A 16,832-nucleotide genomic window follows, 5' to 3' on the forward strand; every position below is an offset into this window, starting at 1 on the left:
TGAAGTTCTATATGCTTACAGGCTCAATGACATGATGATCAGGAACTCAGAGGGACATAAAGAAGGTTAACAGAGCTTATCATGAGATGATTTTTATAAATGGAGAGGCATAAATTAATCTTCTAAATGATAGTGAACCTATCATCAGCACTGATAATGAAGGGGATCTAATTTTTTAGATTAATAAGACAAAGATTAAGATCAATGATTTTAGAGCAGGCGAATCAGAAGCAATACAACAAGCCTTGATAGATGTCAAACTTTCCACATATAAAGCAGACAAGGTTGCTTTGATTCCTATCATAACGATACTTCATGAGGGAGTGGAAGAAGAATTGATCAACGATACTAAGAGAATACGAGGACATCCTAAAAGGATAACAGTTTTTGTAATGGCAGAATAATTCTACTCTGTTGTTTGAACTTATTCTTAAGTGCTCCAAAATCAGATATCTCCAGTTGATGCTTAATGAACTGAATAATCCATCTCCCATTAATGCACTTGAAATAGAAGCTCGTGATTTGGTCCAAGCTAGACTGAATGACCTTCTGAATAGAAGCAAAAGGTCATCTCTTCCAGATTCAACAAAATGAACAGATCCCAGAAAGAAAGCTACCAAGAGAAAGTCTGTTCAGACTCAATCCACTTAAGAAGGAGAAGGTAGTCAAGGAAAGAAGTCGAAGAAGACAAAAACAAAGAAGACATAGATTATACGTTCAGGTAGAGGAACACTTCTTTGTAATTTGTAATTTAAGAAATCTGTAATTATATATGTAATCCAAAATGCATTTAATATCATTATATGTGTTGAGGTTGTACTTTTTCTTATTGCCGGTTGATTTATCCATAGGGATTTGCTTGTCGAACTCTAACAATCAAATAAGGGGAGATTGTAAAACATAATATGTAATCGAGGAATTATAACTCAACATTAAACACAAACATATAAATAATATTAAACTGTGAAGCACAGGAACCCTGAAGATCAAGACTGGATAAATACAAAATCAAAAGATGAAATTAATTCTCTAAGTCCATAACCAAGTCATGGGAAGAAGTTCATTAATATGTCCAAGCCTCCATGAAGAATAAGATGTCAAAGGACTTCCAGTGTCAGTGAAATGATTTGATTTAAAGTATTAAAGATCAGGGGTTCAGTGATTGAAGCAACGAATAATCAACCATGATGTATCAGTTCAGAGTTGTCAAGGAAATTGAATTAAATTAGTTCATATTAGTTGTTTGTGAACCATATCAGTGCAGCAAGCATCATCATATCAGAAAGGGTTTAATTCAGTTATACAAAAGAAACATTGTTGATACACTTATTGGAGACAAGAATTTTTCTAAGGCAAGATTCCTTAATAGGCCTCCTAGCTCGCAAGTAACTTCATAAGGGGACAAGGGGGTCGCAGCTTAGAAAATAATCTAAGGCAAGATACCTTACTAGGCCTCCTGGATCGCAAGGAACTTCATAAGGGGACAAGGGGGTCATAACTTAGCAAATAAACTAAGGCAATAACCTCCCCATATCTAATGCAGTCTCCAGTAAGAAGTTGTGCCATGATTTGTCTAAGGAAATCTTCTCCCTAGAGTATAACAGGTCCCAAGTAACCCTAGAGCTAAGAGGTCACAAGTAACCCTGAAGCTTCTGGTCGTAAGTAATTAATTAAAGGAATGAAAATGTTCTAAGTCATTTCCTTCTATTAGTGGTCGCCAGTAACAAGATGGAAAATATTTCCAAGGCAATACTGTCACCTTGTGGTCGCAAGTAAGGAATACTTACTTATATATTTTCCTTTTGGTCTCCAGTAAACTACTTGGTTATTTTTGTTGATTAAAGATGCAACAATTCAAAGGATTTATGTGGATACAAATATGCCACCTATCCAAAAGGAATTGAAGACTACAAAAGTAGCAAATGAAATTATTTTCATTTGGTTATCTACTTTAGCAACAGAAGTATTTTTACGAAAGCTCCATTAAAGACTTCATTTATTAAGCTTGTAAACACAAAGTTGTGTTGTCGAATTTATTGTAGCTAATCATTTGTTTGATTAGATTATAACAACCTCAAGGTTTATATTAATAAAATAATATATTCCTCGAATTGTTTCGTGTCTATTTTGATTCTGTATATATAACGAAGAACTTGAAACGAATCGAAAAAGATTGTAGGTATCATATTTAACCCCCCTTCTACGATACTTTGGGACTAACATCTTACTATACATGTCATAAATTTGATAGTACCGATTTGTGTGGCAAGTTGTTGGATAGATCCAATCAAAACTCACCTTGAGACTGGATGGCTCCCCGATGATGCCCAGGAAGCACGCAAGTTATCGGTGAGAGCACTAAGATATTCGTTGATTGAAGGCCTTCTGTACAAAAGGTCCTTTATTATTCCGTACTTGAAGTTCTTGAGACCTCATCAAGCAGAGGAGGCAGTTAAGGAAGCCCATGAGAAGATTTGTGGGCAGCACCTGGGTGTAGGGCCCTCGCTTACAAGATAACTCGATTGGGGTTTTACTGGCCAACGATGTTAGCTGATGCAAAGGCTTATGTAAAGAAATACGACAGATGCCAGAGGCACGCTCCGATAGTTCGACAGCCCCCAGAGAGGCTTACATCCATCATCACACCCATCCCTTTTACAATGTAGGGAATGAATATACTTGGTCCATTTCCTGTGGCATCGGGACAAAGGAAGTTCATTGTGGTACCCATAGACTACTTCACAAAGTCGATTGAGGCTAAGGCACTAGCCAAGATAACCACCAAGCACATTACCCAATTCTTCTGGGAAAATGTGATATGCCTGTTTGGTATCTTACGCATCCTAGGGTGGATGAGTTGTCGCCTATGCTATGGGCATATCGTACCACTAGCAAAGTGACGACTGATGCTACCCCATTCATGCTGGCTTACGGAGCCGAGGTTGTGGTGCTCCTAGAGATCACCCATGGATCGCCTAGGGTCGAAGCTTATGAACCAGGAACTAATGAATAAGGCATGAGGCTAGCTCTCAATCTCATTGATGAGGTTAGAGATGAGGCCAACCCCCGGAATGTAGAGCATCAATGAAGAACCTCCCTCTATTATAACAGAAGGGAAAATGAAAGGTTCTTTCAGCAAGGAGTTTTAGTCTTAAGAAAGATTGAGGCATTAAAAGTCAGGGAGAGAGGAAAGCTAGCCCCAAACTAGGAAGGGCCTTATAAGGTCAGGAAGATATTAGGACGAGGATCGTACAATTGGAGACCTTGAATGGTGATGAAGTACCTCTCACTTGGCACGCTTCAAACATGAAGGTTTATTATGTTTAGGATATTTGTAACGTGTTTCTAGCACTTAGTAGTAGATATATGAATAAGGTCGAGGAAACCATCTTATGTAAGGGTTGGACCTATTTTTCAGAGATATTATCTATTTATGCAAGTTTGTTTTCTTTATCTTGTCTACCAATTTATTTAAGTACGAGCATCTAAATAATGCAAGTACCGAAAGACCAAATGCCAAAAATAAAAGACAAGTATGAAATCAAATCAAATGATATGCATAAATAAAGATTTCGAAGGATCACAAGTTAAGTCCCGAAGGACCAATAGGTTACAAACCAATATAGTTCAAATAAACAAGTTTTGAAAATAAAGCCACATGTGGCATCTAAATCCATGCAAGGATATCATGATCACTCCTAAGAAGAATCCTCCTCTTCGTCATTCCCCTCCCCTCGAGTGGCCTCATCTTCCTCTTCCTCGCCATCTTCGCCTGAACCGGCTCCCTGATCTTCTCATAGAGGGTCGCTTTAGAGTTGGGGCTTCCTGAAAGAGCCTTACCCTTAAAACCGTAACCTTCGCGGCTAAACTAGATTGAGACCGCTGGCGGGAAGTCTCGGGCACAGACCCGGAGGCCTGCCCGAATGGGTCCATAACAAGAACCTCCCAAGGGCAAGTGAAAAGGCTTGGATCGACCACGTCTGCATTCAAGCTTGAACATCTTTGGCGCCCCTTTGCCATCCTATGGCCATGTTCATGGGGCGCATTTGGTCGTCATGATCATCCATCATATGGGTAAACTCGTGGGATATGTGATACATATCCATAAGCTTCCTTCACTCTATCTTTCTCCTATTCATCACCTTACATTTTTTTTCTCTAAGGCAGCACCTTGCCCTCTTCCTAGTGTGCCTTGGACTCTCATTCATTTGAGGATACCTGCACCTTGTTCATGGAGGTCTGTAATACCGTGTAGTCACTCCTCATCTTGATACCCTGTGTAGAGGAGGCTGCGAAGTAGGCATTGTCCTAAAAAGAAATTAAAAAGAGAGAAGTCATAAAAGGCTAACTCTACGAAAGATAAGGATTAAGATACTAAGACTCAAAAGGGCCGAGTCCCCAACACATAGAGTCTTGACCGACCAGGACCTTCTCGAAAGAATGATCCTGGCCGACCAAGACTAAGAAGGGTCGTATAGGCCACATGGAGGGCTAAAGGCTGACCAGGACCTCCTGAAAGGTTAGTACAGGCCCTCCTGAAGGATTTTCTTTGACCTTCTAGTGAAAATTTCTTGAAAATTCTGAAAGAAGTATACTTGAATGAAAATATATGCAAGTCAAAATGTACCTGGTACAAGGCATGAGCCCCCAACATCTCGGATTCGAGCAACTTCTCACCCGAGGAGACGTGAATGAGGTCTGGATGAGTAATGAAGTTCTTCGACCACTCAAAAGCTAGGGCCAAACTCCCAAACATCGAGTCATTGGTGGAGATGCCCAATGAGGGTTCGAAGGGGATTTTCACACTTCCTTCAAAATCTTTGAGCCTCTTCCTGCCGGAGCCAGTGGCCTCAAGGAAAGCCGGAACCTTGGGAATGCGGTTAGTCTGCTTAGCTACTTCTCTAGTCATCCTTCCCGTGATCTTGTCGCTCTTGTCAGTCATCGCGTCCAGGGCCTCAGCAGCTGAAACAAAATGAAAGAAAGGTGGATATAAGAACAAACTTGAACAAAGTTGAGATAGAATAAAAATGAATGCCATCTCTATAGAGGTTGCTAATGCCAGCCTCGACGAGCTTGATGAGGCGATCATTGTTGTAAAGCTCAACATTTGTAAGATAAAGGATGTAGTGGGCACTATCCATAGGGCAGATGAAATCGCGCCTGAAGTATACCCCCCAGTTGCCCTCATTCCATTCCAAGACTACAAACTTCTTGTTCCAATCGTGGATAGAGTCATGAAGAGAATGTGTGTTCATGATATGAGGAACTCGAGGCATGTGTTGTAGAAGAACCCAACCAGGCCTATTCAAAGGAGATGTCTTCAACATGAAAATACTCCAAAACATTGGGACGCTCAATGGAATACCCATATCGTTACACCTCACTATGAAAATGATAATGAAAGCCCACCCGTTGGGATAGAGCTGGGATGGGTGAACCTTCAACTCGACAAGAAATCTCGGGATGAAAGGATGTAATGGAAACCTTAGCCCGGATTTCAGGGATGCTTTATGCATATACAACTAATTGGTGCTCAGATTACAGGTCCTCTCGAATTTGAGAAGTTGAGAAATGAAAGTGTGAATGAAAATGAGCACTTCTCATCTTCTTTTATAGGAGAAAGGATACCTGTAACTCTGTCTACTTCGCGTTAGCAGGTATCCCTCGAAAATATACCGAAGAATGGTAGGAAAAATGATCAAGTAATCAGAGGAAATGACAAAATAAATGAATAAAGCGATGCAAAGCGTCGCTTATCGTATCAGTCCTCCAAGAAAAGCCTGACAGAGGCTAAGTACAAGTTGTTAGTCTTAACTCGGTGATTAATTATACTAATCGCCAAGGTTAGTGAAAACCTTGAAGATTAGAGTAAGATCAAGTTCTTAATCTAACATGAATGGCCATTTATAGCCACGGCTTGATTACGGGGATGTTCCGAGAAACAGGTTTCGTGGATAGTAGAGTATCCACGAGAACAGGAGCAAAACGTTCACTAGAAAAAGAGTAGAATGATCACCAGAAAAGAGTAGAATGTTCACCACAACAAGTTCATAACGTTCATGGGAACAAGAACAAAAGGTTCAGGGAACGTTCGCCTCCTGGCCGGCCAGGACCACCAGGCCAGGACCACCATGGAGGTGGCTCCTTGGCCGACCAAGAGCAAGATTGACCGAGTAGGCCACAAGAAGTCCTTAGGGCTGACCAGGACCTCCTCTAAGGATGGTCTAGGCCCTTATGAAGGTATTCCAGTGGCCCTCCTACGAAATTTCTTGAACATTTCGGAAAGATTTGGCTCTCAATGGAAACAATTTTCGTGAAGACTAGAATGTCAATGAGAACAAGGTCCATGAAGACCAGACCATCCACGAGAACACGGTCCGTGTAGACTAAAACTGTTAGTGTTTGTGCCTTAGAGACAACACTATTATATTTATGTTATGAGATATTTGGATAATTAATTATGATTCTATGGATTATTCTTTAGAAATTTGTTATATCTTTATATTCTACGATAAAATGTTAGATTAATAAATGTCCTTGAAATATGATATGTAAATCTATATCTTTAAGTATGTGACTTAGAAATGAGATTATGAGAATAGTATTGATATTTCTAAGTTCCCTAGTCAAGTATTATTATTATTATTAAGGGACGATAATAATACATTGAGACTAGTGTGTTTTTTGACTGATGATCACATCTCATTGATCATAGCTATGATGATACTAAAGTCAAAACACAGGCACATGTATTAGATACATGGTGCTGGATTGGCTCGTTGTGAGAGACTACATGTTTATAGTGTCATAAGTTAATCTCATAGTGATAATGATATGTTGGTCCTTAGACCTGAAGTCATTATATTTCTATACGAGAATTAATACACTTTGATTCTATTAAAAGTTATCCTTGACCAGGTAATAATAAAAGTAGACATTGGGTATATTATAAATCGTATGAGAAATATGAATGATTTAGATGAGATTTAGCCCTCATATATTAAGGAGTGATATTTTTTTGGCCTCTTGATTGAGTGAGACTATAAAATGCATAGTCGTGCTCAAATACTGATTTGTTTAATAGTTTACTCATTGATCAAGGAACCCCGGATTAAACGTTACAGAGGATGACACAATGCATGCCTCTAGTTTGATCTATAATATAAAGTTAAAGGGATTATATTACATTGTACTTTATTCACGAAAGGTTTAATTGGATCATCAATTATTATTAATACTTGGGTAACAATGATGTATTACTAGATGCCGCTCATTTTTTATAATTTATTATTGGATATTAAAATTATTGCCAATAAAAACCTAAAAGGTCACGCACTAAGAATGTTTAAAAGGAGTTTTAATTTAAATTTTAAATTTAAATTATATAATTATAAATTAAATATTGGTTATATAATTAATTGAGTTGAACTTAATTAATTAAATCATAATTTGAATTTTGATCTAATAACCCAATCAGTTTTGGTTTTACATGAAGCCCAAAACGAATTAGGGTTAAGCCCAAATATCTCTGTCCCCTATATATACATGATGATGTATAATTTTAGGATTAAGAGGTTGAAAATAGCTTTCAGAAAAGCCTAGCTGCTCTACATAAGGAGAGGCTAGAAAAGAGAGATAGAGAGAGGAAAATATTTCGGCTAGTACCGGCTCCGGTGATCGTTGGATGACCAGGCGTTCATGTGGACATCTTTGGACAGATCTTTTTGTGAAAGGGCTGTTGTGATTCATTCATCATGAACCTCCATTGTAGTCACTTGTAAAGCTTCGTTAAGGTACATATTTCGTTCTCGATAATCATTCTCTAATTATACATAAATCCTGCGGCAGGGATTCAATTATATTTTTTGCTATTTGGAGCTTTTTCCGTTGCGTTGTGTCTTCGAATCGCTTCAAAAACATCCACGAAAATAACTTTCGTGAAAAGTAGGGCGTTTGCCACATCAAGTTCGAAGAACGTTCGCCTCCCAACCGACCACGACAATCATGGAGGTGGCTCCATGGCTGACCAAGAGCAAGTTTTGCCGAGTAGGCCACAAGAAGGCCTTAGGGCCGACCAGGACCTCCTGTATGGATGGTTCAGGCCCTCCTGAAGGTTTTTCGGTGGCCCTCCTAGGAAATTTCTAGAAAATTCCTAAAAAATTGAGTGCCCAACAAGAACAAGTTTCGTGTAGACTAGAACGTCCATGAGAACAAGAGCCGTAAAGGATTATAACGTCCATGGAAACAAGTTTTGTGAAGAATAGAACGTTCACTAGTACGAGAACAGAACGTTCACTAAGAGCGAGTACAGAACGTTCACTAGAACAAGTACTGAATGTTCACTAAAACCAGAATAGAAGAACCACAAGGGGCTCTAGGACCACCATGGAGGTGGTTCCATGGCCGACCAAGAGCAGAAAAAGCCTAGCATGCCACATGCAGGGCTTGAGGCCGAGTAGAAGGTTCTAAAAAAAATCAGCACGTTCACCTCCGGCCAGCAGGAGGCTCAGCTCCAGCCGACCAGGAGGAGCCGATTAGGTTACATGGGGAGGTGAGGCCGACCAGGCTCTCCTCAGAGGATGGTCCAGGGGTCCTGTAGGTTTTCCGTTGACCCTCATGCGAATTTTTTTGAATTTTTTTGCAAAATTTGAAAAAAATTCGATTTTTTTTTAAAAAAAAATTGAGGACTTTAAACTTAGCCCCGATTAGGGCCGATTAAACCCCGATTAGGGCTGATTATTGTATATTACACGTAATTAACCTAAATCAAGGATAATTAGTGGTCCGTGTGGTAAAATTAGCCCCGATTAGGGCCCTTTAACTTCTTTATGCACATAATTAGCGTGAATTAAGGATAACTAGTGTCTTGCACATACTAATTAGTCATATTTAAGACGAATTAGCCCCAATTAGGACATATTAGCCTCAATTAAGGCTGATTAGCGTAAAGTTAGCCTATTTTAAGCCTTATTAACAGCTTGCACCCTATAATTAATCTTGGCGAAGGTTAAGGGGTGATAAACGCTCGTTTTCTGGTCCCAATTAGGACCGTTTAATGTCGAACACCATTCATTTGGCCTCTACAATAAAAACACGATACCCAAGAAGGGCCGATACCCATGAAGGGCCGATACCCAAGAAGGGCCGAAAGTACCTCGAGTCACGAATAGACCATTATAACTTCCATGAAAACTCGAGTAGTCTTCCTGGAAGTTGAGGGGCAAATGATATGGATAGAAAATACATCCTAAAGACACATTAAATGTCGCATTAATTACACTTGAAATTCTTGTCCAAAACCCAATATAGACCAGGCTGGTCTAGGCTCGTAACAGACTAAAGACGGCCCAAACGGTCAAGCCCACTGACATAGATCGTCAAGGTCCACGAACACGAGCTGTTCACGGACTAGGTCCAATACGGCTAAAAGAGCATAAACTTGTGTCCGAAATAAACACAAATTCCTACAAGGAATGATCTGGATTCCTTCCCTTATAGGAGTCCTAATTACCATTTGAGTTGGAGACTTGTCCACCAAGTCTTCCAACACAAGTCTAACTCTAGACTCATCTCTATATAAAGGGCTCTACTCCTCAATCTAGAACTAAGTTTTTGGCTTGATTTTCTACAACACAAAGATATGTAGGCATCTTGCGAGGGCAGACAGTCTCTACTGTGATAGCAACCATTAAAGTTCGAAACTCACAAATCCTAGCATTAATTACTAACGCACCCTGGTTTTTTTCCACAACAGTTAGTGTTCGTCCAAGCGTCTACTTTTAATTTGAAAAATATTTTTTAATGAATAATTTGGTAATATTAAATAAACTATATTAAAAAAGTTAATTATAAGATAATTATTAAATAATATTAATTATATTAAATTATCTAAAATAACAAATATTTCATTCAAAGATAATTTTACAATTCGTTTTAAAAAACAAAACTAATATGTTAGATTTTTATAAGAATTAAAACAACAAAACTAGAATTATTATGTAAAATTCAATATCTGATTCAATTCCTTTTAACTAGATAATTATTCTTTGTAAGTACTAATTTAATATTTCATATTAATAAGTTAATTTCGATCCATGTTTCGCACTACAAATACTATTTCGATCTTGTAATCTGCTTCGCATCGATACTAATAAGCAAAACTATATTCTATTAGAACACAAAAGTACCAAATCCTAGTAATTACTAGAAAAATCATATAACTATTTTTGAAATTTTATATAATTAAATATCAACTAACACGAATTGACTTATACTCTCTTGATTTTCACATTAATTTCTATTTGTTAGTGTTCATTGAAGCGTCAACTTACTTTTAAATAATCATATAAGAAAAAACTAACATGTTATATTAATATAACAAGTAAATTAATTAGGTGCATAAATAGAATTATAACTAAATTTATAAGCAATATTAGTAAAAAAAGTATGATAAGGTGAAATTTTATAATTACATGTCACTTTAATTTTTTTTAACTACATAATTTAATAATATTTATTTATTTTAATCTATATTTTGTACAAATTATTGTAAAATTCAATTTTGAATAAATAATAATTTAATATTATTTTTAGTTTCGTCACATGCTTCGCTAAGTTGTCAACTAGTATAATTAAATTTATAGATCAGAAGTTTCTGCAGTTCTTCCTTCCAAAGAATTTGACGAAGTAGAAGTTTTAGTTAAAGCACTTGACTTTTAACTACATTTAAGTAAGGTCAAAAGACACACAAGATTAAAAGGTAGCCGAAGACTTATAAACAAACAGTAAATCTCCGAATATTCTAATATGCATGGTCAAACTTGCACTTCTGAATATTAAGAGAATTCCTAACTATTGAATGAAGCAATGCAGCACGGACCCAAAATTAAAAATAATAATATATATTATTTACATAAAATTAAAATTCATAATTCGTGCAAAATACAAATATAAATATAATAGATAAATATGTTATAAAGTTAAGTGTAACTCTAAAATTTCACCGTATAGTTTTAGTTATACATGCATCTAATTATTTACTCATACAAATCACATGTTAACTTACTTGTACAATTATTTTAAAGTAAATTGACGCTTGGATGTTCAGCGACAAATAAAAATTGAAGTAAAATAAAATTTACAGAGAGTAAAATTTAATTTTTGTCAGTTGAGATTTTATTACATAAAATTTTAAAAATAGTTGTATAAATTTTTATTGAGTACAAAAATTTGGGACCTAAACATGGTTTCGCTTATTAGTACAGATAGTTGACACTAGTTGATAATCCGTGCCAAACACGAGCCCGAAACTAAAAATATCGAATTAATATTTGTAGATAATTATTTATAATCCGTGCGAAATACGAATTAAAATTAATATATTAATATCAAATATTAAATTGGTACTTGCAAAAAATAGTTATGTGGTTAAAAACAATCGAATCAGTTATGAAATTTTTCACTATAAATTCTAGTTTTGCATTGTTTTACTTGATATAGAAATCTAACATATTAGTTTTATTTTTGTGAAACGAATTGTATCTTTATCTTACGAACCAAATATCTGTTCTTTAGATAATTTAATATTAATTAATATTATTTGATCATTATCTTATAATTAGCCTTTTTAATATAGTTTATTTAATATTACCTAATCATTGATAAAAAATAATTTAAAAATTAAAAGTAAATAGATTTTATTAAACTTAATTTAATATTACTTAATATAATCTAAATACAGCCCATAAATTTGTTATTGTTAAAATATATTTTTAATTTTAAGTAAATAAACGTTGTGATGGAGTAACAAATACGTTTGCTATAAATGTTACTAAAGTCAATAATCAATAATTTTCGGTTTAAAAGCTTATAAATGTTACTAAAGTCATTTGCTATTACTTAATTATTTTTAAAATAATATTATCCAATTTAAAAGTAAACTGACACTAAGATTGACACTAACTAATTGAAAATAAAGTTTACAGATAATAGAAATCAATTCGTGTTAATAGTTTACTTTAGAGTTAGTAGTTTTTCAAAATAAAAGTAAATATATGTTATTTTACTTAATTTAACGTAACTTAATAAATTTTTAATATAATTTATAAATAAATAAAGTTTACAGAAAATATAAGTCAATTCTTATTAGTAATTTACTTGGTAGTTTGAAAAAAAAAAAAATTACATAGAATGGAAGTCGATTTGTGTTAAAAACAAAGTTTACGAGGTTAATAACAAAATTTGGTAATTTGATACCTTTAGCACCAAATTATACATGATTTCACTTATTAATAAAGTATATAGATTTCGTTCACTAAATTCATAATTCATATAATATAGTAACGTGGAGTGAATATTATTACAAGCCTTTCTAGTCTTAAGGTGAAATACTTTCGTGAATAGAATCGTATAAATTTATAAATTAACTAGAAACCCAGTTCAACGGACCATACAACTAGTATCAGAACTCAGAAGCCATCTTAGGCTCTTAGCAACACAAATTCTACTCAAAATTTACTTTAAGGAGAACTAATTATAGAATGCGCATGCACATAGCACTGATGCACTTGGGGCTTTAGCTCACTCACTCACAAGTTGAGAACCGTAGTTTACGGTTTGATTTGAGTCGAGCAAATCAACTAAATGGCTTATCGGCAGTCCACTTCAGATAATGTTATTTCATTCTCGGACCGTGATTCTGGTTTAGTGGAGGAGGAGGAAGTTGTACCAGAAAAACGATTTCTTGTGACGAAAGCTGGTCGGTTTGGATTTGGAAGGGTTTGGGTTTCACTGCTCAACATAAATACTACCTTCGACATGTTGGGACGATCATTTGGATCTTCCTGTACACACAGAAGCCCTATGATGATGCACTTCAATACTTCACTTTCATCGCATGATCCCACTAATGTCTCATCCAATAGTGTCATTGCCTTCTCTTCTTTCCACAAGCTCCAAGCCTGATGCATTTACAACTTTCAAATCAGGAAACATGCAATTGAAGTGATTACATTAACTAAATGTCTAATTAACTTCAGAATTTTACTTACATAACCTAGAACACTCAGGGCAAGTTGGTCGTCAAAAAATGCAGAGTTCTTTTTCCCACTGATAATCTCCAGGATAACAACTCCAAAGCTAAACGCATCAGACTTAACTGAGAACTGTCCTTCTAACGCATATTCTGGAGCCATATAACCACTACAATTCCAAACAAACAAAATTAATTATGTAGAGTGATTGTACCAATTATCCACTGTACTTCAGCTTATACTGTAATAACATTCTTGATGTTCTTACTAGGTTCCTATGACTCTGTTGGTGTTGGACTCTGTTTCCCTTCCTCCGACAATTCTTGCCAACCCAAAGTCAGAAATCTTAGGGTTCATCTCCTTGTCTAACAAAATGTTGCTTGCTTTCATATCTCTATGAATGATCCTCAATCTAGAATCTTGATGAAGATAGAGAAGCCCTCGAGCTACTCCTACGATGATGTCAAATCTTGTCGTCCAATTCAATAGCATGCTCAGTTTTTTATCTAGAAAGTTTTTCACCAATCCGAATCTTTGTATGTTAAGTTCAATCAAAAAAGAAATTTCTTACTGAAATCAAGTTTGGGATTTAACTGAGGCTAACCAAAAATGAAAGCATCTAAGCTTTTGTTTGGCATGTATTCGTAAAGTAAAATCTTTTCATTTCCCTTCATGCAATATCCCAAAAGTCTGACAAGATTACGGTGTTGAAGTTTAGCAATCAGCAGCACCTCATTCTTGAACTCCGTTAAGCCTTGCCCTGAGTTGCTTGACAGGCGCTTTACAGCAATCTCTTCTCCACCTGGAAACATACCCTGATAACATATCCAAATGCTTGTTATATTATGGTAAAAATTCCAGACTAATTCTAATTTTGTATTTAGATGAGAAGCCACCTTGTAAACAGGGCCAAACCCCCCTTGCCCTAGTTTATATGCCTGTGAAAAGTTGTCTGTTGCAGCTACAATGCTCTCCAGTTCAAAGAAAGGTACATCAAGGTCTTTCTTGTCATCTTCTCTAAATTGATTATTTTGATCCATCAAAAATTCGTTACCAGAAAATTGAAGGACAGGATTTTCTTCGATATTTCCATCTGGAAACCCAAAACACAATATAGTTGGAATCTTAATACTACTGGAGATTCTGAAGAAAGTTAACAATCTAATATTACCATTACCTTTTCTTTTGGCCACAAACCTTCGAAAAGAAATACAGGAAATTATACAAAGCAGTGCAACTGCAATAATCACAGAAGCTGATATAATAACTCCTTTTAAAGGTGAAGATTTCCTGTTTCTTTGTGGACTCCCTACTGAAACAAAGGAAGTTCAATCAAATGACACCGTATCAAATTACTGATATAATTTGATACTGCTATATGATAATGACACCGTTTAATGAAGTTGATAATTTGATACTCCTATATTACATGCTGGTGAAAGTTCAATCAAATGTATAACTTTCCTATTGCTAAACCAGTCACAAATTAGGCTCAACCATAAATACATCTTAGATGATCCAACAGATTTTTGTTTAAATATATCTAAAAATAATGTGGATACTTTGCTGGCGTCTACTTATTCATGATGATTAAGTGTAATAATATAAACAAACATATAAATAAATGACAGTATAATCCTTATTCCTTAGGCAAGATGAATAGATGGCAACACAGAGAAAAAGAAAAGAGTGTAGCCCCGGGGAATGTAAAAAGGGCATTGAAAGTTAAAGATGATAAGTACCAAGACGAGAAGGGAAGTCAACACGGTAGAAGAGGACATGGTCACCAGCAGTAGATCCCTCTTGAATATTATCTAGATTACCAAACCAAAACCAGCAGCCACGAGAACTCAGATTCCTGTAATCTGTCTCATTACTATTATAAGAGTAGGCTTGGCATGTACAATTGTTTTGGCATTGGGAGAGGCATTCATTTTCTCTACCTTCTACAAATTGTGGCGTGTTTGACAGCACCATTGTCACGTTTAGTTTGACGAACGATGTTTTATTATCCCGTGTACATTCACTAGGTATCTTTTTGCAACCCCCAGAAAAATCACCTGACTTCCAATCATCCTCATTACTAGGTTTGAAACCCGGCAAACATGTGCACAAATTATGAGTGTCGGGTTTACAAGAACCAAAAGAGCCGCAAGCATCATATACACTACACGGTCCTTTTGGTTCTGACCAGAGGATTAACCATCTCGCCTGGACAGAATTCCAGCCCAAGTACTGTATCTCCCCATTAGACTGCAACAATAATCTTGTGTTATTAACCGGCTCATTTATATTTTTGGTATCACCAGACAACAACCGTGCAGCTGGAATACTTATTTGGTTTTGGATGAAGCTATCAACTGACTCTCTTCCACTCTTCCAGTAAGGTTTCGCCCCCAATTTTATAATGACATATCCTCCACCAACCTCTTCATCTAATCGAAATGAGAAGTTCCCTGGTGCAGGATCTTCGTCATTTATCCATGATGTCAAATTCAGATTGTCATCCATTTTCATGCCCGGAAGAAATGTATCAGTGGGATGGTTGAAGCTTTCCCACAAAATTTCACCTGTTTCATCATCAGTCAGCACCAAGTTACCAGTATCATGCAGTTTAGCTGTCCTTCTACCTTGCTGTGACTTGAGGGAATTGTCAAGATTCGTGGAGAAATATGTGCTGGTATTGCTGTGGTCAGACACCTTCAGATTACCGCTATTAATATCTATGCCAAATGTTCCGGATCCATTTATAAGTACTGGCATTCCTCGGTTGGCCACCCATACAATTACTTCTGGATTGCTATAGTACCATATTCCAACGTATCTATGATCCTTCCTAGTGCTTCCATGAGGCGTAAAAAAATCCAGCCGAAAAATGTCACTGGCTGATACAATATTTTCGTTGCCTCCATCATGAATCTTATCGCCTGTACTTATGGTATCTCTTCCTGAACAAAAATGATGAAGACGACAAACACATAACAAAAATGTGCACAAGAAGCATACACTAGTATTGGTATACACCATCTTGATTTCCTTTTGGCTCTTGAAGGAAATGAAGTCGTTGGGCATAATGGATAGATAACATGTTTTGCCTATTTATCATTATTGTTTTTGCCTTCTTCCTCGAGGTCTTGCCGAATTAAGCAATAATTTCCATACAATAAATTCGTTTTTCATTCATATCGTGGTGTATCAAGATTTTCAAGGACATTAATTAATCTGAAAAATCAACTCAGACTCAGTCCATTATCACCACACAAACAGTTTATCTTTCACACCGACGATCAGACAATTTCATTCAAATTTTAGTGCAACTGGACGACAGATGGGCCTCTGATTGTCAATTCCCTCACATTTGCGGAGTCCGGAAAATTGATCTGGAGATTGTATCGAGGCTTTCTTGACCTGCCAAGCAGAGTCTTCCTTTGATATCCTTTAATACTAGCCGATAACATTCTTTTTCTTAAATTACTCAGCATAAAAGTGAGTGGAGAATCAAACCAGGTGAAACCAAAGAAGTAAAACTAACTAAATAAATATTCTATAATTATGTAGTGTAGAGAATCGAATCCGAGCATAACAGTTTTTCCTTATTCATAAAGTGTATTGATAACGAACGCAAGGTCTTATGTTTTCATTTACCATGTGTACTTCCGGTTCTTGATCTCCAGAAATCTATACAGTATGTACTAATAATATGCAAACTTTGAGCTTTAAACCAGGTTTGGTTCGGAACCTGTCAACAAAACAAAATTTCGTAAAATTACATAATTTTGTTGTAAATTTTAAAAATACAAA

At 36.1% G+C, this 16,832-nt stretch overlaps 1 protein-coding gene across 1 annotated transcript; it reads right to left on the minus strand.

The window, feature by feature from the left end:
- Positions 1-12,356: 12,356 nt before the first annotated feature.
- On the minus strand, positions 12,357-16,403 carry LOC141697047 (G-type lectin S-receptor-like serine/threonine-protein kinase At4g03230). The gene is made up of 7 exons (XM_074501236.1): positions 14,774-16,403; positions 14,209-14,343; positions 13,928-14,124; positions 13,636-13,846; positions 13,300-13,537; positions 13,050-13,200; positions 12,357-12,959 (listed from the first exon to the last, which is right to left on the minus strand). Exons 1-7 carry the CDS (start codon positions 16,101-16,103, stop codon positions 12,648-12,650), a joined length of 2,574 nt encoding a protein of 857 aa, XP_074357337.1. The 5' UTR covers positions 16,104-16,403; the 3' UTR covers positions 12,357-12,647.
- Positions 16,404-16,832: the final 429 nt, after the last annotated feature.

Source organism: Apium graveolens, chromosome 11 (genome assembly GCF_009905375.1).
Source record: "Apium graveolens cultivar Ventura chromosome 11, ASM990537v1, whole genome shotgun sequence".
In the NCBI taxonomy this organism is placed as follows: Eukaryota; Viridiplantae; Streptophyta; class Magnoliopsida; order Apiales; family Apiaceae; genus Apium; species Apium graveolens.